We start from the raw sequence: 25,500 nt of genomic DNA on the forward strand, positions 1-25,500 counted from the left end.
TTTGCAGTTGTCCCATAAACTTTGCACTCTCAAATGATGAACTGAACAGATCACCAGGAGATGTATTATTATCAGGATATTTTTCATAACAAAATCATATACACAGCTTTTTTGACATCTCTGCTGTGTTCTTTGAATTTCATTACCCTTTTTATTCACTAATGATCTCCAACAGACCTGACAAGCCTTCACCAAACATCTGTATTTATACTGAGGGTAAATAAGACACAAGTGAACTGCATTAAATAAGGAGGTGACTTCTGAAAGCAGTCTTTAATTTATGGGTATGAGAATAAATGGGCATAAATGCAAAGCCAGATTTTTATTTAAATAAAATAATTTCTTATTGTCCTTTAACTTTGTGCTGGTAAGAGTAAAAGGTTGCTTACTGTATAAAGGTGGGAAACCAAAAGGCAGCAGTGGAACTTCACTTTTTACAAAACTAAGACAAGGGAACTGAAATCAACTCGGAAAGTTCACAAATGATGACACAGCAGAAAGTTTGACACCGGACTGCACAGATTCTAGTTGGACTGAGCATCCCTGTTTGTTGCATGACTGAATGGTGAGTCATTCGGTAAAACGGGCCAAGTCTCAGCGGAGGAAACAGCACCACGGGAGGAAAGCGCACTTGCATTATTTTATTTATTTTTCTTACCCTGTGCAGATATTGCCAGATGAAGTCCAAAATCGTTTTCCTTCGATGACAGACACCTGAAGTTCTGCTGACTAGGGACATCCATCAGTGGACAATCAAACCAGGTTTAGAGATCCACAGCTTTACAAATTGGCACGAATACTTGGACAGTGCAAAAACTTCCCAGTGTCATGCATATTTTAAAACAAGAAGCAAGGCAGGGATAAACTGAAAGCACACGAGGATACAGTCATATTTTCCGTTGATCTCAAAGCCATTTGGCTGCATGTCATGAAATAGTTGAAGCAAGCAGCACACTACAATTGGCAGACAAACTTTACAACAAAAGCAGTTGAGCAGGCTGGATGTGTTCTGCTGCAATAATGTAGAGAAGAACCAAGATAATCACATCTGAATGGATACCATCTTTTGTGATAAAAAAAAGTACACAAGAGAAAGGTAATATGGATTTTATTTTGGCAGATGTGTTGGTTGGGAGGACCGTGTACAGATTTTCTTTAAAGCCTCATATTTCCATCTCTTTTTCTCTAACTGTTTTCTTGCAACAGATCCAACATATTACAGAATCCATCTAAATGTCCGTGGTGATGAGATTTTCTGCTCTGTGGACCAGAACTGCTCATAACTAGCTAGTGAGAATCAGCAGACCTCGTAAAGAACAACAACATTACCCAGCTCCTCTGGAATGTCAACTCAGAAAACATTGGAGGCAAAGGACCCAAACTCAGTACAGATGGCTAATTCCATATCCTCCTGCTGTTTTAGCCAGCTCCGCATGTCATTCCTCTTTATTTTTAACAACCACTGTGTCAAACATCAGCCTTGCTCTGTCCAGTCTAAATCTGCAGATTCCAGCTGCTGATGAAATGGCTCTTTTTAATCAGGCTCTTCTTTATTCCATCAACAATAATTACAGACCAAACAGAGTAATCAACATTAATCAAAAGAGGCCAAAAAAAGGCAATGATGGATCCACTTTTGAGCTATTAAATTAATTCACTAGGCTTTCGCTCTCTATTAATCCCATGCAACAACAACGTGTAGAAAATATAAATGCAAAACAAATATTTACAGCACTAGAAAGATGTTTAGAACTTGCAGGTGAATACAAATCAAACTTAAATGAAGTTAAATGTAAGTAAATATTATTTAGAATTTGTAATAAGTCAAAAAAAAAAATAAAAGCTTTAAAAAAAACACTGCCCAATGACCAGAATGGCATGACTTCACACTTGATTGACCCCATTAGGTCATCAGAAGGTCAGAAAATAAAATTCTAATTTGTTTTCAACCTATAATGTTACATTGACAACAACATAATTTGGCATAAAAGTTACCATAGACAAAGTTAGTCATTTCTGTCATATATCCAAAATTATATGACATGACTTGGTTTCAAAGATGACATCTGAAATGCATCTACCATTTCTACAATAAATGCAAATGGGCAGATTTTGTTTTCCATAGTGAGTACAGAAAGCATATATGAACCACTACTGTCAGAGGTATAAGGGTTTTTACATCAACCATCACATCAATGTTAACATTTACTTTTTAATTATAAGCAACAACAAATGATATATCAGCTGTGATGTACTCCTAAGAATATACATCAAACTGTAAATTCAATAGCTGTAGATAATTTCTAAACAAGGGGAGAGAACATGCAAAAGCTAGTCGAAGCTTCTAGAAAGGAAGCAGTGTATTATGTAGAGGCATGTTGTCTGTTCATGCAGGCTACCACAACAGAGAACTAGACTTCAAGATAACAGGAAGCTGAGCGAATTACAGCAAAGTTGCTAAGTTTTATCCTTTTGAAGAGTCATGTTTTGCTCGACATGGAGCATGCTAGACTTGGTTTGTTTTTAAAGTTGAAGAGCAGATTATGTCAATGATATCATAACCGATGATGATTTATTTATTGCCATTTGGAAAACCTGTCCCATTTGTTTTGTGATTAGCAATGCAAGCCACCTTACGCAAACACTAAAAGCACGTGTTCACAAGGAGATGTTGCAAGATACAGTGAGTGCCAGTGCTTTAATTTGCAGGAACAATCAGATGTGTGAATAAATAGTTTATACCTATAACTTTCAGAGTGTTTTATATGGCTAACAGCCACAACGGACACTGAGTTCGAGGCTATTGAGTGACCTCCGTCTTTTTCAGCCTTAATTCTGAGAGACCCTAAAACTTTCTGAGAACAAACAGAAACCTGTGTTATAGACACAGGGATTGACATTTACAGTTAATGGTAGCAATGCTATAAGTGAATGCAAATTGCTAAAACATCTCCTTTTGATTAACTTTGGTTTGTTCAAAAATATTAGTCAAATATGTGAATTTGTGACATGTAAAGATACATAATGCTGACTGCTTGTGATGCTGTTTCTACTCCTAACATAAATAATTGACAATGGATTGCAAAAAGCTTTTTAGTGCTCCTGTAGAAGTATAATATTTACATTTAGGACTTAACAAAAAAATCAAAGCTTTTCCTTCTGAAATATCAAATGAGATGCCATTGTCATTTAATTTGTGAATTTTAATTCTTTAAGATATGGTGTACATTACATTTTAGGTGTGCATCATCAAGATGTTATTGTCAATGATCTTAAGAGAGAGTGAATGTAAAAATCACATAGCATCACACAGTTTATAGAAATTATAATATATGCCATCGACTATAGATAAATTTTTAATTTATTCAGAGTCAAAAGTATTGTCACAAGATCATAGCAACACGAGGGAAGCTAATAAAAAGACAGGACAGCAAAAAGACTTCTGCAAAGAAGTCTGTTTGGATGTCCAGTCTGATCACAACTAGTAGGATTGTGATGTGATGTGATCCACTGACACAGGCTTCTTTCATAATTATAATTTTTAGCCATTGTTTATGTGTGATCTGGCTTCCTTTGGTGCAGAATTATGATGCACACCACACATCAATGACCTAGAAGTCAGATAAGATGTAAAGATGTGAGAAGACTGTTTAGACCACAGACACTTTGCAAACAATCAGATACTTATCCGATTTAGTACCACATATGGAAGTGGCAAAGACAAGATTTCTTAGGCAGGGGTGAAAAGTTTGAAATTGGGATGTTCAGGTTGCGATGAAAAAGTTAGATATGGGTCACATATTTGCAAAGAAATGGATGTGAGTCAAATTTGCCAGCAGTGTGAATGTAGCCTTAAGGTATTCCATGAAAAAGTGGTACTTACAGGTAAAACCAATAAAAACTAAATCTGTAATCAGAAGTTGGCAACAAACTATATGATTGTTTGAATCTGTACCTTAGGTAGAAGTAAATCTTTTCCGAATTAATAGTTTTCCCAAATTGCTTCTTCATGCTATTTCAGCTATTTCATAATGCAAAACTTTAAACGCTTATTCTTCCAATATAGTGTTACGCTTTATATAAATGAACAGACAGAGAAACCAAAAATACATAAACCATGAATAAAGTGTTTCAATAAATTTCAGCAAAACTAGAAAATAACAGCAGAAAAAAATATCCCTTGTGCTCATCCGAGTTGTTATTTTTAAAGAAATCAAAAGAAATGGTAAATTATGTTTAACAACATGGCCTACAGCTGTTAAACTGTAGGCCAGTTGGAGTGTTGAAATCCACTCCAGCGGTGTGGTTATAACACATTACCACCGTCATGGAAAATAAAAGTGGATTCCAGATTGGACCGAAAAGTCTTGCATAGGTCTGTACATGTTTGTGCACTTGTTTCACGTCAAGTAACAGAACACCACAACATAAACAATTGGCACGTGCATGGCGTGTTGTATGACTGGAGGAGTTTCGGCACGACCATCCTGCACGTTTCTGCTCTGTTTGACTCATTATTTAAGCACATGGCGCAGATGTCTGCTTTGGAAAAACAAGATCTGGACAGATGAATTTGGTGGGAGACATCAGGACATGCTCCGAGGAATTATTGTGTTGGCTGATTTTTTTAGTAAAACCTTTAATTTCAGAGAGTGAGTAATTGCATGGATGGCACTTTAAAAAAAAAAAAAAAAAAAGACATTTTAGGACAATCTTACCTTCTGATCAACTATGGAGCACACCAGGTCCTTGACTGCGGACAGCGAGAGATCACAGGCCTCCAGGTTCACGGTCTCTCGGGTCAGTCCGATCTGCAGCAGGAAGGAGACCCCATGGAAGGAGCTACGGGAGTTGGTAGGACTTGAGGCGCTGTGGCTCCCGTTGGAGAGCCGCTGGTAGAGCTGTCCTGGCAATCCCGGCGAGGGTGGGTGGAGCGGATGGAGTGAGTGCAGGAAGGCCCGAGGAAAGGATGGGGGAGAGGAGGCAGACATTGGGTTTCTTCCAGTTGCGACGTGAGAAAACGCTGAACGGTGGGATTCAGTGAAGGCTGGCAGGGAGAAGCACAGTACGGTCTCTGTGGATGGGCTTGTCACGCGGGAAATGTGCACTCCTCATCAGTAGTAATGAGTCAGTGACGTATATTTTTAATTTAGGTGTTACTGACTCACAGAAATGATGCTGAGAGGATGCTACCCACCCACCTGAGCTCAGAAATTGCATGCATCGTTCAAGAGATGGGCCAGGTGAGGGAGGGAAGGTCTCTGAACAATCCACAGGCTGCTGCAACAAACTTCATATCCTGGAGTTTTGCTCCTTCTTTTTTCTAAAGTCAGTAATCCACTCTGACCAGAGGAAACCTGTTCCCACAAACACACATGAAGACACACACGTTATTAGAACAATAAAAAGCAAAGCAGAGTTATGAATGAGTTAGCTCTTGGTGTTTACATTTTGTTGCAAGCCTTGGGGCTAAATTTCATTACGCTAGGGTTCTTCCTAATCCTGGAACTATGTGCCTCTTATAACTTGGCATTCAGTTCAGCTGGTGGTTAAAATATTCTTCTAGAAAAATGGAACACAACTTGAAAAATCTGGCAATTCCTTAATTCTTGCTGATTTCTATTACCTAATTATAAAATCAGAAATCCACCAGCAATTATTATTCGTATGCTTATCAAGGGAGAACAAAAATATGAGGGTATTTTTCTTGTTGTTTAATTTTTGTTTGTTAACTACTAACAAAAATGTCCAGATCAAACTAATTTTGATATTATCCACAAATAAACCAGCTTACATTAAAAAAAAAAAAGAAAAAGTTTGATAACTGATTAACTCAGCTATTTTGGGGGGTAAATTCAGTAGGCTAAAAGATCTTGAAAAGCAAATGCTAGCCATAAATCAGATTGACATGATCTTAAACACACACATATCTAATGTGGTTTAATTATGATTTATGAGATAAATTATTATATTTTTAAAAACCAGTTCAAGTAGCAAAAGAAACAAACTACTGTGTGACTTTAGCACAATAAATTGCAATATTTTTTTTTGCACCCAGCAACGATGCACAACATGAAAAGTATGAAACCTAGCGATCTTCTTTTGTGAAGATCCCCGCCCTTAAAAACATAACTTTTTATAATAATAGAACACAGACGCCACATTTCATCCGTCTGTGGCGTGTCATATTTAACTGACAAACTCCTGTTTGTTTCAGGATCTCCCAGTTTTCTCTCTGTGGAGAGTGAATATGTGTGCAGGGAATGCTGTTTTTAAGAGTCCGTTACAGTCAAAACAATGTGCGTACTTATTTTTTCATTTATTTTACTTCCATGAAAACACTTGCAAAATGCAGATAAATGCATGCAAACTCATTTGACTTTGCAATTAGTGTGTCCCTTTGACTAAGACACTTTCTTCTCATCAGGGCCCTCCACTGGTTTAGATGTATCTAACATACACCCCACCTTTATCATTATGATGCTTGTAATTTTTTATGTAACTACAGTATAATATTCCTATTTTTTATTTATTTTTTGGCTTCCTTTTAGTTTATGCACAGCATAAAGCATGTTGTGTGGCATTGCTTTGTTAAATAACAATTGTTGTCAATTTGTAGATACTTTCTGACAAATGAGCCACTGAAATTGCAAGAATATCAGAATTGTAACTTTTTCAGTTCCTACCTCATCCTTCAGAGCTCCAAACGAACATTAGAGCTCCAAGGAGAGGCAGGAGACACTTCAACTTGACGTTTAGACCTCTTGCAACCGCACAAACATCTGGACCCAAAGCTTCAGAACATCTGCACCCCTCCCACTTTCTATTGGCTCGCTGGCAAAACCTAAACCGAGCGGACGCCAGCAAAACAAGTTATACAAGCCGCCAAATCTGCTCTTTCTGCCCCTCTTTGTTGCCCCGGAACCCCCTCGACGCTGAAAAATCTGCTTCAGCCCAAGCCCCGTCGAAGTAAAGGACACTTTACCTCCACTTCCAGCGAAGGGCGCTTGTCTTTCCATTGTGAGACAACTGAAGATGAAACTTTTCAACTCCATCCACAGAGAGACAGCTAAGCCTGAAGTTTGCTCCCTTCTTTTTCTTTTTTTTGATTTTGGACGTCACACGCAATAAAGGCGCGGCGGCGTCGTTTTACAACTAACGAACAGTAGCTTAAATTCTTCATTCAGATTCACCGAGACGAACCGTGCGGTCCATTTAGTTTATCTAATCCCTTATTCCAGATTGTAAATTCATGCGCATCTCATTATCCTCCCAGCTGTGACTACTCCCCCTGTTTGGCGAGGATGAAAAAAGAGGGAGAGTAGTTGTTCTCGCTGGGGATTGGAGTCTTTTTATTATCTCCGCATAAGTGAGTTTCCATGTGCGGAGAGGAAAACTTGAACTACAGTCCATGTAAAGCAATGGCGCCTCCGCGAGGGGAGGGGGTAATCAACTCAGCGCGCAAGCGCGGTCCTTTTCCGTTATTTCGTCTTAACTGTGCCAAGAGCAAAAATCCTCCACATGACCCGGATTGGTTAGTAATACATTCATTTTTTTCAGAGGAAAGTACGTTTAAAGTAACACTGGAACAAAAATATGTCAGGTTGGTTTCACTAAATTTCAGCTAACAGCAAAGAAAATGTGTTTTAATGTGCCTTTAACGCTTGCACATGCTGCTGTTTGACAGAACAAAATAGTTCTAATTGGCCAAAAGACTAAAGTTTGTGAGGCAGCAGTATGGCAGGCCGTTATGGCATGAAATCTGACCACATCCCGTTTCCAGTTCAGTTTTAAAACTGAACTATAACTGCTCTCAAAAATTGTTTACCCAGAGCGAACCAGCCTTTAAATTCTCTTTTACCGTTTTAGGAATTAAAGTTTGAGCTGTTTTAACATTTAATAGCAACTGAGTGAAAGTTTACCATAATTCACTTTCTTCTAATAAACTTTCCACACTCAATATTTCATATATGTCAAACATTATTTTTCCTTTAATCCTTCCATGGATATTACATTTCCATGAATCTTTTCACATTTTGTCAAGTTACAAACACAAGCATTCAATTATACACATAGTGTATTTTATGTATTTGGATTGAATGTGGAAGGTCAATTCAAAGTAGTACATAATTGGTGTGGAAGGAAAATAATACATGGTTTAAAATTTTTCAAAAGTGTGGCATGCGTTTGTATTTCGGCTGGTTTGATATCATAGAATAAAATCTAACTCAACAAACTGCTTCATTCGTAAGACAATTTAAAGCCATGGATCATTTTCATTCCACTTCAGTTATTTACCATTTCTGTTGGCCTATTAATTCAATCCCAGTAAAATACAAATATTATACACTTAAAGTGAACTTATAGAAGGAACATTTTCCTTTGTGGAGTTAATGTGTGGATTTTTGAAATATCCGAGAAATTCGTTTTTGTCTGTCTAAAAGATTTTGCTAAAAAAAAAAAAAAAAAAAAAAAAAGATAATTAAGGTAAGTAAGATGACCATGGGCATTAGAGATTTCAGTGACTGTTGTCTAAACAGACCTTTTTAACAAGACAATTTAAACACTTAAATCCCTAACATTTTCTATACTTAAGATCATTTCATAAGTATGTGGGACATTTTCATTTTCACTAACTTCAATAAAATTTATGACTACAAACAATAATCCTTTTTAGGCAAGAACATACTTGTGAGTATCTTTGACATCCTTCATCCCAGAGAGAATAACATTTGAGATAATTGAAAAGTTGTCTTCTGGATTGCTGAAATGTTCATTTTGATTAAAAAAAATGATAGAAGGCCATTTATATATGTCTGAGTTTAATCACATTATATGATACATTTGGTTCCTACAGTTAAGAATTATGTTAAAAAAAGAAGAGGAAGAGAAACTTGATTTTGCAATTACAATGCTTGCAAGTAATCCAGCTGCCTACTGACAGGCTATTACAAAACAAAACAAAATGTGGGAACTTGTCCATCATAGCACTCCATGTGAAAGATTGTGAAATACAGTGATGACATTGGAGAGATGTGTAAAACAGACAACATATGAATAAAAACAGTCAACAGGAGGAGAAAATTAAAGTTTATTACAAGCAAATAATATTAGATTGCATCAATACTGTGGAAATCTTGGATCGATATTCGTTGCCCAGGCCATAAGTCCTCCACAGATATCTTTCACCGAGATACTGTCCAGTTCTGATCCACTCATTTTCTCCAGTACCTGCACTGCTTTCTGGGAGTCATTACCCAGCTTACAGATGACATAAACTAGAAGAAACCACAGAGCAAAAATCAATGAGCTGCAGCCTTTGCTGAGGCTCAATATGTTTTCAAGCTGCATTTCCTGAATGTTGACATGCTGCAAGGAAGCAAGACTAAGAGTTTCAATAGACTGAATTGTGTAAAATGATATGAAAAGTTCAGCACTAAAACTAACAAAGATCAGAAAGCTAAATTTATCTTCCTTAATAAAAATCGCCCCAAAATAACATTGTGAATATTAATTTCTCTGAAGCTGAGCAACGACTCAGGTTGACTGTACTTGTTTTGGAAAAGGTCACCTAGCAACTCCATTACAACCCGACCAACCTAAGCCTCCGTTCCTGCAGCATGAGAACACAGCAGGTCATGAATATGAAGAAGTGGCTCGACGAGCCTGTTTGTTTTTAACCATAGATGCAGATCATAAGCAGTGCTGTACCTGGCGGCTGGCAGTCACCTGCCATCTGCTGCTTCAGTTGGACGATTCTTTGCTGAAGTAACTGGATATCTTCACTCTTTCTCTGCTCTAAGCTGGAGAGGGGGATATCTGGTAGCAATTAAGGAGGAGAATTGTACAGAAACAGTAAGATTTTTTTTTTTTCAAATGGTGTGCTTCCACTACAACACAAAAGGATACTGAGAGAGAAGGGCAAGTGGCATATATCCACTTCCACAAGAGGGCGGACGTCAAGCAAGATATGAAGTCCCGAATTATCCACTACCGATTTATATTCCTGGAATTATAGTCAAACTTTTAGAAAAGCACATACAGGAGTGAGCCTGACTTATAGAGCCAAGTCATCTGCTGGTGTTGGTCCACTGTGTTTAGTCAAGTCCAAAGCCAGTGCAGCCTTCCACCAGGAAATTTAAATCGCTTCATGCTTCCTTCTGCTGACAAGTTTTATGAGGAGGCTGAGTTCATTTTCCACCAAGACTAGGCATTTGTCCAAACTGACTAAAGTACAAATACCTGCTTTAATGGCCATGGTATCACTGTGCTGGTTCTAAGCAAACCCATCTGACTTAAACCCAATAGAGAGCCTGAGGGGTATTATCAAGAGAAAGATAAAGCAACCTGGACTTCCTTAAGAGATCCACAAGCTGACAGCTTTCATGTCTCGCCATCAATTTATGCAAAAAGAGCCTGAATACATTCACTGTATAGTACGCAGGCATACTTTTTCAGAGGGCCAGCATACCTGTATTAGAAAGGCTTTTTTTTTGTCTTACGTAATCTGATTTTCACTTATTAAAATTAATTACTAAATTAATACACTTTCATATAATATTCTGATTAATGACAAGCATCTTTACACCAACAAATGCTTTAATAGAACAGAGTGGTGGCTCCTATATTTCAAAGTAAAATATGTTGATTTGTATCTTAAGTTAAAGAGGGAAACCAAAATGACTCAGTAAATGTTAAAAGTTGCCTGGATTTGCAATTTTGAAGTCAAATGAGCAGCTTAACAGCTTTGGTTTAAATCACAGGAAGCAAAACTGTTTCTAAATGGAGTCCCTTTCATAATTACAGTTGAACCCCAATCAATCATGATCCCCATCTCTGGGCTTAATGACTCAGCGGATTTCAAAGCACCAAATCTGCTGAAATATAAACAGATGCAATCCGCTACCACTTCTCTCAGTGCCAAGGAAAAAATGTTCTTCATTCTTGTAGAAACAGGCACATTTTCACTCATTTCCCATTTGAGGTTGGGTCAGAGCTGAGATGTAATCTGCTTATGAATGCACATAAAAACTGAGAAAATTGTGAGTAATCACAGAATAAATGGCACTAAATACAGGGAGTCACGCAATGACCTAACTGCTCCGAAATATGTGCAATACTTTACCTGCACTGTGATCCTCTGATCTTTGGACAGGAGGTTAAGCTTGCGACACTGAAAAGAGAACAACCTATCAATCACATTTCACTCTCGGGGTACTAATGTGAAGAACATAATAAATGTAACTACAGGGTTACCACAAATTTCTCGTTTTAAAAGTTGTATTTTCCAGATTAAAATTTCTTAACCTCTGTATTGCTTTTTAAAATGTTCTGGACATTTCAGCATAAAATGAAACTGTGTTTATTCTTTTTGTTTTTCCACAAATCAAGAAACAAAACAAGGTTGAACTTCTGAGTAGGTTTGATAAAAGGATACGTTTTTAAGCTTTTTGGCATCTGGACCAACTAGACCATTTTCAATACCCATAGATGATCATTTTTACAACTTTTCCTTTGAAATGCAAAAAAACTGAAAGAAGAATTAAAGATGCAAAAGGCAATTAAGAAAAAAAACTCAGTTACTAAGAATGACATTATGTTTGCAATGGCAAACTCGAGTTTTACACTGTATTACAATGGCCACCCAAGAGGTAGCAATCGCAAAGTTTCCAACTTCAGTATAAGCTGTTCAGAGTATCGATGGTGGTTTGTCTAGATAAACATAATTTTCACTCGAGTTTTAAATAGCATTGTTACTTTGATGAGCTTTGGCTTTAGCATCCCTTTTTGTCCAAACATCGATGAACATAGTAATTAAAAAGCCATGCAACAAAGTCTCACTTCTCACCACATATTCAGTTTGGTTTGAGGGCTGAATTGCTCTGTAGTGATGACAAAACAATCTGACACCATCTGTCACACCATTTCAACTCTCTAAGACCAACTACTAAGGAAGCCAACTACAGTTATCTTTCTCCAAAAACATGTTGCTTGACCCTAAAAAGTCACCTTAAGCTATTCCCACACATGGAAGTTAAATTGGCCCGGATTTCCTTAATTTTAGTGTATCGATGATCAGCCAATACTTATATGTGAAAGCAATCTTATCTGCTGATCTTATCTAACGCCACATGAGCGATTAACAATAGTGACCCCTATTGCCAACTTTGTGCGTTTGTCGAAACATTTACCACTATACCTAAATAAATCTAGAAATACACTCAAACATTCATTCCCAAGAAGGTAGTCATCAGGATTGAGCATGCCGGAAAAATGCTTGAAAAGAGTAATTTTTAATCTGCAGATATAAGTGAATGCTTTATACTTAAAGAGGACACAAAAATAAAGACTGAATCTAAAACATTTCATTAGAAGGTAAACTTTATGCTCACAAACAACACCTTGGGAAGTCTGGCAGTTTACTCCCTGTTTGAGTTATCTTTTGTAGCCAAGGCATAACCTGTTTTTTGTCCTCTTCCATCTGGGTTGAATTGGTTCTTCCATTAAGATTTCAACAAATGCATAACCCTGGAAATAAAAGTATTTCCAAAAGACAGATTGTTCACACCCACTTTTCCCTCATAGAGGTTCTGTCTAGAAAACTTGCCACAGGCTTTTGAAGTGTCATTAACAAGCAATAACATTCATTGGACAAATTCAGATAAAAATGTAATTTTTTGTCAATAAATATGCTTTTGTGAATTGAAATAGTACAGTCAGGTACATTTCAGTATCATCCATATATAAAAGGCTCATTGTGCAGATAAAACTGCATTTTAAATGAGTAATTTAAAAAAATACACACAATTGTGACTTATGTATATTCCATACTTTCATCTTTTAGAATTTTATGGCACCTATTTATGATAATATATGCCCGTCAGTCTTTTAGATAAATAATTATGTAAAATAATTTTGAAACTCCAGTTAATCATCTTCATACCACACTTATGCAGATTTGGAAAATGACAATCATATTCCATACATTTCATGATTGCGTAGGAACGCTGTGATAAGCTCCTTTAATGACCAACCTTATCTGTGGCGGCAGACCCACAGAAAGCCTCATAGTCAATCAGTTGCGTCACACTGGGGCTTTCTCCACACACCGCGCAGTCAGTCTGCTTGGGCCGCAGTCTAATGGGCCTGAATCTAAAACCCTGAGCGTCAAACATTAGCAGCTGCTGACCGCAGGAAGCTGGCACACCCCGTCAAGGGAAAGGTTACTTTCTGAAAAAGATTCAAAGAATTGCCTAACACGTCTCCCACTGGTGTTGTAAGAGCATGGCAACACTCAGGCAGTATTGGTGGGAAAAAAGTGCAACACTTTCCTGAATGATTCATCATAACCAGGTGTCAGCATGCGACTGACAATGAAACACAAAGGGCAGGATAGAGCAAGCCTATTCTCTCCTGCGAGTCGGGATAAATCCCTGCAGTTTAACAAGACAATGGCAAATAAATAGAAAGCAGAGATCAGAAAATGTAGAAATAATATTTCTGTTTTTGTTTGCTGATCAGACAAGCACAAGGCATTATTATAATGGAATCTTTCTGAGAATTTTATTGTTGGCATATCCCAATGACAAGGCAAAATACTTTGAAACAAAGAAACAAAAAGGCAAAGGAGGGTTCTGCAAGTGAAATGGGAGAAAGGAGTGGAAAGATAAAGGATACAACCTTGCCCAGAGGCAATTTTGAGGACCTCTAAGGCTTGGAAACAGCCCATTATACCTGGAACTGGAATAAATAAGAAAAAAAAGTTCAAATAAGAGTTATTTACATTCACAAACTTAATGGCTTCAGATAAAAGTAAAAAAGTGAGGGGAAAAAAGCTCACCTACTCCTAACACCCCCCCATCTGAACAGTTGGTTACCGTCTCTGGAGGTGGGGGAAGTGGATATAAACATCTGTAGCAGGGGCCTCCGCAGTAGTTATACACAGTCAACTGCTTACACACACACACACACACACACACACGCAGAGATAGACACAATTAATGCAGTATATCTCATTAAACTGGGTATAGTGAGGGGGAAAAAGAATATCCCCACAGCCTACCTGCCCCTCCATTCGCAAAGCACTTGCCGACACCAAAGGTTTGCCGCTGAGCACGCAGGCGTCATTTACCAGATAACGTGTGGGAACATTGTCTGAACAGTCAGCCACAATGTCATACATGAGGCATGAGGAGTCAAGGTATCATCCAAAATCACTTAAGTTTTATTAGGATAACAACATACTTTTTTGTGCAACATAACTAATTATAAACTTGATTAAGACTTTGCAGATGAGTTGGATTATAGTTATCATCCCAGGGTTACATACAGCCCTCAAGGCTACATATGCAATTAATTTTAAGGGTTTTCATGATTTAGTTCAACCTTTATTATACACCGTGTATCCAAAAAAGTTGCCAGCTGGATTTAACAGAGCAAACAGATAAGAGCCTCACAGTACTGAATAAATTATGATGTCATAGTTATTTAAGCCTGACTGATGCAGTGTGTAGTTTCTCATTTCTTAAACAACCTCATCAGAAGACACATCCTGTGGTCATTTATCTGTCAAATAAAAACATCTACGGAGATTGTGGAAGCTACACAAATTGATTTAAGAGCTGTCCAACGCATTATTAAAACTGTCAGTATAAAGGGCAACCATGAAATTTGAGCAAAAAATGTGGTTGGATAAGTTTTTTTTTTTTTTTGAAAGAATGTAATTGCTAATCACTTAAACCTTTGGTGAAACACAGTTGTGTTCAAAGGGTGAACATAACAGCAGGTCCACAAGGGAATTCAAGGATTGGGACTGAACAGCAGACTCCATGCAGTTAAACCCAAGCCAGGAGTAGAACCCTGGAAATTCTTTTTGGAAATGAAAAATGCAACCAACTTTTGCAGCCAGTAGCACAGCCCCAGTTTGCACCCTATACGTAGAAAATACACAATACATTTAAACTTGTGCATTCCTGTTGTTGCTTGATATAACTCACTGAAGTATGTTGTATAATCCTTCCAGCCTGGAAAAAGAGCAACTCAGATACAACATGAAAAACCTAAAATTATTACAACATTCTTGACAGGAACTGCAAGTAAGATTTATACTGACAATATCTTAGCTTTTAACAGGTAACAGGTGTAGCCTGAGGATACTGTTGAATGAGCTGCAAGGCGTTCTCTGGTGAGAGTTGCAGATGGTAGGGAATGCACTCCACAGTAGAGTTCAACCTGTAGAGACACATCCAGACAAAGCACTTTAAGGTTCGCATCTTTCTTACAGAAATTAGAACAATATTTTAAGCAACATACATATCCCTCAGCTTACTTAAAGTTCAAGAACAAATCCATGCTGGGAGTTTTAAACCAATACTGAATCGACAGAACAATAAAAAGCAAACACGTCAAAAACATGTTTGTGCTTCTTAATTTAATAAGTAAGATAGTGAATATACTTTTTAACAAAAACTACTGTAATATAATCCAATTTTTCCTTTTGGTTATCTATCTAACTTCTATAATATGCAGAGCATAAACGTAGAAGTAGCTTTAATGAGTGCACAGGTTAATGTCGCCCTCATGTGGCTGAATTGATGTGACATTTGCGAAGCCCACAGTAAGCCCACTGTTGGGCTCGAAAGGCCCACAAACAAGCTTCTGAAATGACATGTTTACAAAATATTTGTGGAATGAAGAGAAAAGCAGGGCTAGATATAACTTGTGGTGAGACTTTAAAGCGCCACCATGCTTTGCACAGAAACCAGAGCGTGAAAAATGACAGACACAAATAACTAAATTTTCTTAGCATTTACCAGCTATGACACATGAAGACTGATTAAACAAAGAAAAAACTTGAAATAACTTATAATCATTCAAGTCTTACCTTTTAACTGCTCTAGCAGCAGACAGAGCCTTAGCCTGGCCCTGATTCTCCTCTCCATGAAGAACCTGCCTGTGGAGGTTGCTGAGCTCCACCTCATCATAGTCCAGCAGACCAAGACGTCCTGGGAGGGACAGTTTGTCATTATAGTCTGTATTGTGTCACAAACTAACTTACAGCACACTATCAAGATTTTTTAAACTTATTGTCAACCCAAGACACAATACTTTCCCAACTTCTACTGTAGCTCCATCATAATCTGCATTGATCTACCTACCAACACCTGCTGCTGCTAGGTACTGGGCGAGAGGGCAGCCGAGTCCACCACAGCCCACAATCAACACCGATGCTCCAGATAAGTTCAGCTGGCCTGAAAAGAATACAGAATCCCTCAGCTCGAATAATCCTATCATAAACTTTATATGTCCGAACCTCCCTGTTGTCTGTATGGGTACCTTTTACACCAAGCTCGGGCAGGAGGAGCTGTCTGCTGTAGCGCATGATGTCCTCATTGCTGAGTGCTGGTTTGGATGTTAGGGGACTGAGCGGTGTCACTTTGTCCTGGAGCTCCAGCACTGAGGCGTGGCTCTGTTGGCACACAAGTAGGGTTTTATTACATGTTTCTCACTATAAATGTATTTTACTAGAGTATTGGATGAAATCCGCTTCTGGTATGTTCATTTGCATTTTAAGTAAGTTTTACACGAGAATTAATCAAACTATTGGCAAAGTTAAAAAAAGGAAACTGGAGTACCCGGACAGAACACATGCATGGACAGTTAGAACATGCAAAATCCATGCAGAAATACTCCAGCCCAACTTCCAAAAATATAACTGTAATTGTGACTTTGTATTAAGAGCAACTTCCAAGCTAACTTGTGTTGAGTTCCATGGGTTCAATCTTTAGATTAGATAATGACCTGCCAGGGCTCAGGTTACTACTTTATTGCAAGAAATGTTGGTATCTTCTGAAAGACACATTGAAATAAATTAGGCATTATGCAGAGTAAATCAGAATCAACAGTAAAAAAGTAGCTGCATTGTTTAAGCTCATTGATCTTTTAATTGTCAGAATGTGGCAAAGGAAATGCACCTTGGGGAAATTTTCTACCACTTAACACTGTAGTAGTCGGCATTTACAGGGTTGCAATCAATCCGAAAGTGCCATTTATATTCCTTGATGCTGATTGGCTGTAACCCCAAGAGCGGAAATAAGGGAGACGGTACATATTAGCTTCTGCTGTAATGGTGAACTATTTTGATTTCCGCAGTCTTTGACTCCACATATTAAGGTGTAATTAATATGAACTATTAAAATAGACCGTTAAAAGCATTTTTAACTGGGAGTGAAGCTATTCATAGGTTTTAACTATTTGGGGACTTTTCCTATTAACCTACAGCTAGAGTTCATGAAGATGGCCATATTGTATTTTGAGGCTTGGGTTGGTGATAAAAACGTTAATTATTAAATTGTAAAAGGACTTTGTAACTTGGTTTTTAAATAACTAAATAATTTTTAAGAGACCGCGTCCTCCGTTTGAAGGTCGCAGTCTACCTTTGAAGGCTGCCAAGGAATTTGGCTGCAGTTTTTTTTAACTTAAAGTAGAAAAGTCCCAGTCCTGTTGTCAGTTTTAAAATGTCTGAAGATGGTGCTTCTAAAAGAAGGAGAAATTGAAATCTGCTGAATGCATGCAAACGATTATGGTAAAAAATAGATTATAACAGCGTTTCACCAAGGTGACACATACTCTTATACTTTCTAATACTTCAGTACCTTTTCAAGCTGAGCCAGTTTATTCTTGAGATCAGCGATCTCTTTTTCTTTCTCCTCAAGCTGCGCCTTCAAGCTGCACACTTCCTGAGCCATTTCTTCAGATAGGCATAAAAAATACAATTGTTTGGATACAATCTGAAACCACGTCGAGTTGTCCGCCAACTGAACGGACCGCCAACAGATGGTGGCATACGAGGAGCGCGATGAAAACTTCCGGGTTTGATCACGTGGAAATGAGACCACGTGGTGACTGACGTAAATATATTTTTGCCAATTTTTTTTACTTTGATTTTTTTTGCTTTTTCTTTCTTTCTTTTTTCCCTTTCTATTTCTTTTTCTAAAATGCTATTTTAATATTGATATACAGATTTTTTTCAAGCCGTGTATATAATAGTTTGCACAGAAATAAAAATAAGCAAAAGTAAAATAAAAAAGAGATCGCAGGCATTACTAAAATATCTATTTTTCTATTTTATCTCATACTTTATTTCTTACTTTAAGTTTCAAGACCGTATGAAAGGCTCTCTGTGTTGACGGCGGTTGCACACAAACGTTTCTGTGTGTGCGTCGTGTGGACCTCGGTGACGCGCCGTGAAGCTGGGAGCCACGGGCACTCCCCTCCCTCCTGCCTTTCACATGATCTGAAAGCAGCTCCCTCTGAGGTAGAGACAGGAATGTGGAAAGGAGCGACAACATCGATGGCTGAGCGAAGCCAAAGGATTTCCATAATGCGTTCATTTTATGCTGCATTAATCGGGCTGACATTCATCCTTCACACTCATGGAGTCCCTTGGACAGAGGAAAAGGTAAATCAATTAAAGATGATTAATTCACGTATGCTGTCTTAGGTTACACGGCGGCTGTCTGGGGAATTCTCTTAGTTTTTTTACACGATCAGAAATGAATTTCACAATCTGAATCTTGTTTTAATTTGGCTGATTCTCATATTAGTTGGTTCCTTTCCACTTAAAAGCCTCTGTGCTCTGTAGAAAAACATCTTTGACTTATTATATTGTGTTGTGACCATGTTTAAAATCAATGCAGTTTATCTGCATTTTATGCGCTATTGTTACCAATCATATTACCTACAACTCGTGTCAGGATTTTATGAGAAAATAACAAATCTGGTGCTGCTTCGTCTGTCCTCGTCCACCGTCCTTTTAAGTTCCACCTGGATATGGTTGGTGTTCATGTTCACAATCTGTGTTCATCTCTTCTCCCCTTTAACTAGTTGCTATGGCAGCACAGTCATCCTCTTTGATCCCCCAAGTGGGCTTTGAATATATAGACATTAAGTAGACCTTACTTTTTAACCCTCTCTGAGCTCACTGGCCTCCAGACTTATTATATTCAGCCAGTGGCCACATAATTACATCTTATGTGTTCTTGTGTTGCAATTACAGGATGGACGAATGAGTCACCCAGTCATCTAAATAAAGCTCCAAACAGGTTTTGCAAGACATTGTTTATGCGGAAGAATATGTGCCCGAATGCCATTTTCATCAAGAAATGACTGACAGCTCATTTGACCTACACAAAGAGAATTTACTCTAAACTCTTGAGCAGTTCTTGGAGAAGTGGATAGTCTGCTCATAGTGCATAGTACAGTCTTTTTGCTGTCAAAAAAATCACAGGCAAATCACAAGCTTGTTTTTCAGGCTGTGATGACATTGTTTAACACACTATTTGTAACATATTATCATGTTTTAATTCTAAGTCAAATTGTATCAGTGTGCTACTTTCAATAACTGCACAGTATTTTATGTTATCATTTTGCCTTGACTGAATAGTATATTGTTCATATTGTTTTTATATATTTGCATACCTATATCTTTGTGTGGACATATGCCTTGATTGCCTGTCACTTTGCTGCTACACCTACATTTTCACTGTGGGACAATAATGAATATTTTTACTCTATTCTGAATTGTTTACTTATGCATGGTCAATACAATGCCACTGAATTAAGTGTGTTTTTGTAAATAAAAATAACATAGGAATCTAAAACGGTCAGATGTTTTGAAGTACAGTTTTAGGTTCTATTTCTAAAGATTTTGTAACCTGAAAAACGCGTGGCATGTAGAGAAGAAGGCAGCAGTATATTGTAGAGTCAGTGGATTGGGGTGCGTGGCCTCAGCTGCCTCCTGACGGCTCTTCAATTCCTACTTCAAGTGGGGGTTTGTTTCCAGGACAACCATGGTTCTCAGGTGAACTTTGGGACCAAAGAGTCACAGGACTGAAGGATCAATATGTTTATTTTCTCTGTAAAATAAAAATAAAATAAAATAAAGAAGTAAAGACGGCTGCGGTAACTCCACTGAATTCTTATCAACAGGAAAACATCAATATTTTTTAAAATATGCCTGTTCTCTGGATTTATCTTTAGTAAATAAAACTGTCTGTGTATGTGTATGTTCAAAGTCAATAACAATCAATATCTCTTAACACAGACGTAACTTGCTCCATGAGAAGTTTTCAACCTATCATTGGGAAAACATTGAGTTTGACAATGTGTATAATACAATGACATTTCATTTTGCCATGCTTTATCATGTTTATGAAAGGTTTGTGAAGCACAGAGACTGAATGTGGAAAAAGTAGAATAGTATTGTATTAAGTAAGAAACGAGATGAGTTTATGGTACACAGGGAAACAAGGAGTAACCAGGACAGCAGCTGCAGAAGACAGATCATGTTGTTGAAGTGAACACGTAAACATTAAAACCAGAGAGCTGTGTATACACTGAGGAAGAGGGGAGAAACCATTGGGTGCAGGCGAGAAGATCTGATGATGGAGAAAAACTGAGAAAGGGAACAAATTGGCACGGTCAGGGAACCTGAATAATAAATACAGAGGAGCTAATTGGTTAAATAGTAATATAACAGAGGAATTGATATAATGAAAAAAATATATCTCAAAAAATGTATATGTACTTACTCAACAAAATTAAGTAAACATATTTTAGAAAGCTAATTTTGCTTAGCTTAGTTAAATCAACTAAATTAATCAATACAATTCCAAACACTCACATCCATCCATCCATCCATCCATCCATACATCCATACATCCATACATCCATACATACATACATAGTGTATTTTGAATGACAAATATTTATCTTTATCTTTTACTCAGATGACGATTACGTACATGAGAAACCCCCCTTTAGCTTTATGAGTTGGTCTAAACAGCAGTTGCTGTTGTGAGACACATGGATCAGCAGTTGTGTGGCTGATGTGTCATTCTTGTTATTTCCCAAGTCATCATCACTAAAAACACTTCCATGTCATAACAAGTAGTGTGCTATGTATAACAATGATGATAACAATTGTTTATTCTGGTATTGTTTTGAAATTGCACCATATAATTACAATGGAGCAGGTTTTCCCTAAACTTTTTTTCACATCTGAATATTAATTGAATACCTCCTTTGTCTGTATTTTTCTGCAGCTCCAGCACAGAGCGCTTGAACTAAGTGAGGATGAGATCCGTACTGCCCTCTCTCACACCGATCTGGCACAAATGTGGCAGAGGGACCTTAGGCCATTGCTGGTTACCCGGTACCCGGGCTCTGCCGGCAGTCAGGCAGTTCAGGACGTAAGTTTATTAAGCTTACTAACGTATGCATGATATTTTTAAGTTTTATTTTAAGCATCTTTATTACCTGCTTAAAGGGTATTGTTTTCAATAAGTAATGTTAATCTGACAAACAAGCCTTATTGGAACACTTATTACAGTTGATTAAATATGACTTTATATGTGTTCTATTCATAAAATGCATGAAAATTAAGAACTCTCAATATTTTGAACATATACCAGCAGCACATTAAACAACATGTTCAACGTGGAAGAATACAATGAAAAATTAAAACAATTTCAATGTTTTTATGCCATTTTGGAGTAAATTCAAGTTACAAACACTTTGTTTGTGTGTTGACAGCATATTAAAACAACCCTCGGTTCCCTCGGAGCAGGCTGGGAAGTTACAAAGGATAGTTTTGAGTCACAAACACCGTATGGACCACTGCCCTTCACCAACCTGGTTGCCACACTGAACCCGTCGGCTAAGCGCCGCCTGGTTCTTGCCTGTCACTACGACTCCAAGTACTACCCCCCTGAGTGGCACGGGAGGGAGTTTCAAGGCGCCACAGACTCAGCTGTCCCATGTGCCATGATGTTGGAGCTGGCCCGAGCCCTGGATGAAGAACTGAAGACTCAAAAGGTAAAACACCTGAATGTGATTGCACCTCCACCAGATTGATTTAAAATATTAGATTTGGCATTGTTGGCAAAGTTGAGATTTCAGTTGTATTTGGTGAATAACAAGCAAGTAGTAGTGAATACTCATTTACTGGATACAGATATCTCAACTGCAATGCAACAAGCTCATAATCAATGTAATAGACAATAAATTGTGTGATTATTTTACTAGGCTTAATGGAGAGTGTTGATGTAATCTCATATCCTGTAGATGGCAGTAAATCTTTAAACAATATTAATAATGTAACAGGATTTTCTTTTCTTATACCACCATGTAGGGCTCCAACTCCAATCTGACCTTGCAGTTGATCTTCTTTGATGGTGAGGAGGCTCTTTTCCAGTGGACCTCCACGGACTCGCTTTACGGCTCTCGCCACCTGGCAGAGAAGATGGCGACCACCCCGCATCCCGAAGGAGCCGGAGACACCAACCAACTGCATGGCATAGTAAAGAGCAGTTCATCCTCCTCAGTTCATTGGATTAGAATAACCATCCTTTCATGAATCAGTTATGGCACTCTGATTGTTTTCAATAGTTTTCAGTGGGATTTTTAAAATTTACTTTTCAAAGTTGTTAAATTCTTGAATCAGTTGAACAACTACTGCAACAGTCAGGCGACCTATCCAGGGTGTACCCAGCCGTTCGCTGAAGATAGGCACCAGCACCATTCCTGTCTCCTCTAAGGACCAGGGAGGGAGGGAGGGAGGGATGGATGGATGGATGGATGGATGGATGGATGGATGGATGGATGGATGGATGGATGGATGGATGGATGGATGGATGGATGGATGGATGGATGGATGGATGGATGGATGGATGGATGGATGGATGGATGGATGGATGGATGGATGGATGGATGGATGGATGGATGGATGGATGGATGGATGGATGGATGGATGGATGGATGGATGGACAACTGAGTGACATATTAACTTTGAAATATATGACAAAATATAAATAATATTGATAATACGGTTTGATATTAAAGTTTTATGAAATATTCAAATGTGTAAAAGAAAACAATTATTCATATATAACAATCAACAAACTAGGATATTTGCATTTCTGTCTGTCAATTGTTTGGTGACGTTTATACTTACACTGGCTGGCCAGTAGGTGGCATGTGCTTCACATGCACTTCGTCTTCACAACAGGGAGTGAGAGTTGACTTCCTGTCCACTTTAGTGATCACAATTATTTGTTTGTTATTAAAATTCTGCACATACAATCTTCTGAGTTCTGAGCAATAATAATCTTAAATTACAAAAGAAAACACATTTGTTGTATTTTATTTTTTTCTACATTTTAGGTATGGAACAATAGCAAAAAATATCAAGAAATGAAGACATTCCACAGGACGTTTTACTGACGCTGTGGTGTCTGTGTGCATAAATAGGAGTTTGGTGTGTCTTGTGGTTAATTGTGTCATGTCTGGGAGTAGGACAATGGATCACATGATGACACTCTTGAAAACACACTTATGGGATGCGATTATAGTCAGATCGGCTCTCTGTCAAAGAGTTTAACTTTTGGATGTGTGGCAAGAGTTTCTCGTGAGAAAATCTGACTTGTCTGTATCGTTCACTTCTCCCTTTTCTTCCCCCCTACAGGACCTGTTGATGCTGCTGGATCTTATTGGGGCCCCTCATCCCATCTTTGGAAACCAGTTCCCCAGCACCACCTCCTGGCTCACCAGACTGCAGGACATTGGTAAAAATTATTTCAAATGAGCGTGGATCAAAAAACGCTTTCCCCTTGTTTTACTCATGTCTGAAGACTGTCACCACATTCTTTGCAGGAGGAAGACAGAATTGAACATGATAAAGTTATTTTTTTTTTATTAAAGTAGGATAAGTAGATTAGATCTTTGCATTTAAAGCTGATGTGTAAGCAGCCTGTTGAACCTGTTCAGGTGCATAACAAAGATGTCAACACAAATGAACTTTGGTAGATAGAACAGTGACTTGCAGAATCATCTGAAATATCTTGAACAAATGAAGATCTGGGGTTTGTCCTTAAACGCAGTGTATGATGATAAAAGACGCACAATGGTGCATAATTTGTGCACTCAGTAGAGAGGACGTCTTGTGGCTTTTTTTTTTTCCAATAATGGATTTTTCTCTTCAAAATAAGGCCAGATTTGTGGCATTCACAACTATTAGTTAACCTGTTGCTGGATTCTCCTACATGAGCTGTGGATCTCTGCAGCCCCTCTAAGTTACTTTGCTCCTCCTGGCTGCCCAGCTTAGGTGGCGTCAGACTGCATCCAAACACTCCTCATAAAGTAATTCGTTTTAAAAATGTTAGTTTTTTTAAAAGGTACATACATTTTCTTCGACTAAAGAGTTGAACATTTTCTCTTGTTTTCTTTCCATTTCTAAACTCAGAAAAGCGTCTGCATTCTCTGAACCAGCTTGTTGAGCATCCTAACGATGTGCAGTACTTCTGGCCTGATCGTCCAGTCGGTCGTATTCTTGACGATCATATACCGTTCCTAAACAGAGGTCTGTACCAGCCGCATAAGAACAACCTTGCCTTCCAATTAGTTTATGGTCACTTTCGTTCCTTTTCTTTTTTTTTTTGTAAACCTAATTCTGCCCCCCTTTCTGTCTAATTTAGGTGTTCGGATCCTCCACCTCATACCCTATCCCTTCCCGTCTGTGTGGCACACATTTGACGACAATGAAGAAAACCTGGATCGCTCCACAATTCAGAACCTGAACAAGATCTTTCAGGTTTTTGTTTTGGAATACCTCAACACCAGGCCCAGCATTCCTTCAAAACCTCAAAATGCCCCATGAGCCTTCCCATCAATGTATAATTTTAATGTCAAGCTCTTCACCTTGACATTAGTATGCACTATGTTAGAAGTTGCAACTCCATGTATTCAGGAGTCATACATAGAAGTTTTAATGTTTTCTTACCGAAGCAACCTATTATCTAAATGCTTAATAAACGAGATTAAAGTTCAAATTATTGTCTTTTTTTATATTTTGCAACAATACAACTACAAACCTCAATGTATTTTACTGGGATTCTATGTGATTGACCACCAGTGTATAAATCCATAGCAGGAAAAAAATGGTCTGGGTCTCCTCTGTCTCTTCCTTGCTGAACTGACCAGGATGCCTAAATGGTGGAATGATGAGTCTTGAATGAGGAAGCCTTTATCTGCCATGACTTCATCTCCCAGCTCAAAATACATAATCTCATAATTTCATTATTATGTGATCATAATAATAATAATATAATAACAGTTATATTTTACTGAAATTCTCTTACATGGAAAATATATACAATATACTATCTTTTACCTGCGGGTGGATGTGCCATGTTGTCATGGTCCGCAGTAGCATCTTCAGCATGGCTAGTTTTCTGAGAGGACAAACTGCCGTTTCTTCGCCCTCTCGAAAGCAGACTCTCTCATTGCCGGTGCAGTGAAGTTATTCCAGGCAAACAGGGAAGGAACAGCCTCACTTTTAAGGCGGCTGGTGGTGGATCCGCTAACAAAATCCTCCGGTGTGAAGTGGCGGCTACACACGAAAGTGCTCCCCGTCTTTATGCAAAAGTCCGGACCTTCATCTCT

The 25,500-nt window shown here is 38.1% G+C and overlaps 3 protein-coding genes across 5 annotated transcripts in view; 1 reads left to right on the plus strand and 2 right to left on the minus strand.

Annotated features, from left to right (window-relative positions):
- prkd3 (protein kinase D3) overlaps positions 1–7,340 on the minus strand; it is a 44,998-nt gene extending 37,658 nt beyond the window's left edge. Inside the window, exons 1-3 of one of the 2 annotated variants that reach the window (XM_055038653.1) lie at positions 6,986–7,340; positions 5,202–5,357; positions 4,719–5,047 (exon numbers count right to left, since the gene is read on the minus strand). In XM_055038653.1, the coding sequence (XP_054894628.1) occupies positions 4,719–5,047; positions 5,202–5,220 (348 nt within the window). In that variant the 5' untranslated portion in view covers positions 5,221–5,357; positions 6,986–7,340. Of the gene's footprint in view, positions 1–4,718; positions 5,048–5,197; positions 5,358–6,985 lie in introns of both variants that reach the window. The other variant, XM_055038654.1, reaches the window with a different exon arrangement.
- A 1,729-nt stretch (positions 7,341–9,069) lies between these two features.
- mocs3 (molybdenum cofactor synthesis 3) lies at positions 9,070–19,882 on the minus strand. 2 transcript variants are annotated; one of them, XM_055038536.1, is made up of 14 exons: positions 19,716–19,882; positions 18,150–18,311; positions 16,336–16,468; positions 16,158–16,250; positions 15,884–16,004; positions 15,153–15,231; positions 14,063–14,176; positions 13,841–13,949; positions 13,678–13,740; positions 13,035–13,198; positions 11,126–11,173; positions 9,910–10,006; positions 9,712–9,819; positions 9,070–9,278 (listed from the first exon to the last, which is right to left on the minus strand). In XM_055038536.1, exons 1-14 carry the CDS (start codon positions 19,731–19,733, stop codon positions 9,121–9,123), a joined length of 1,467 nt encoding a protein of 488 aa, XP_054894511.1. In that variant the 5' UTR covers positions 19,734–19,882; the 3' UTR covers positions 9,070–9,120. The 2 variants fall into 2 exon arrangements, with proteins under 2 accessions (XP_054894511.1, XP_054894512.1); XM_055038537.1 differs by lacking the exons at positions 18,150–18,311; positions 19,716–19,882 and adding an exon at positions 17,655–17,862.
- qpct (glutaminyl-peptide cyclotransferase) lies at positions 18,252–24,887 on the plus strand. Its single transcript, XM_055038538.1, has 7 exons — positions 18,252–18,460; positions 21,105–21,251; positions 21,595–21,876; positions 22,193–22,360; positions 23,525–23,624; positions 24,302–24,418; positions 24,534–24,887. The coding sequence occupies exons 1-7, from the start codon at positions 18,329–18,331 to the stop codon at positions 24,713–24,715; spliced, it is 1,128 nt and encodes a 375-aa protein (XP_054894513.1). The 5' UTR covers positions 18,252–18,328; the 3' UTR covers positions 24,716–24,887.
- The last annotated feature ends 613 nt before the right edge of the window (positions 24,888–25,500 follow it).

The sequence above is a fragment of the Poeciliopsis prolifica genome, unplaced genomic scaffold, assembly GCF_027474105.1.
Source record: "Poeciliopsis prolifica strain line A6 unplaced genomic scaffold, Auburn_PproV2 SCAFFOLD013, whole genome shotgun sequence".
Classification (NCBI taxonomy): Eukaryota; Metazoa; Chordata; class Actinopteri; order Cyprinodontiformes; family Poeciliidae; genus Poeciliopsis; species Poeciliopsis prolifica.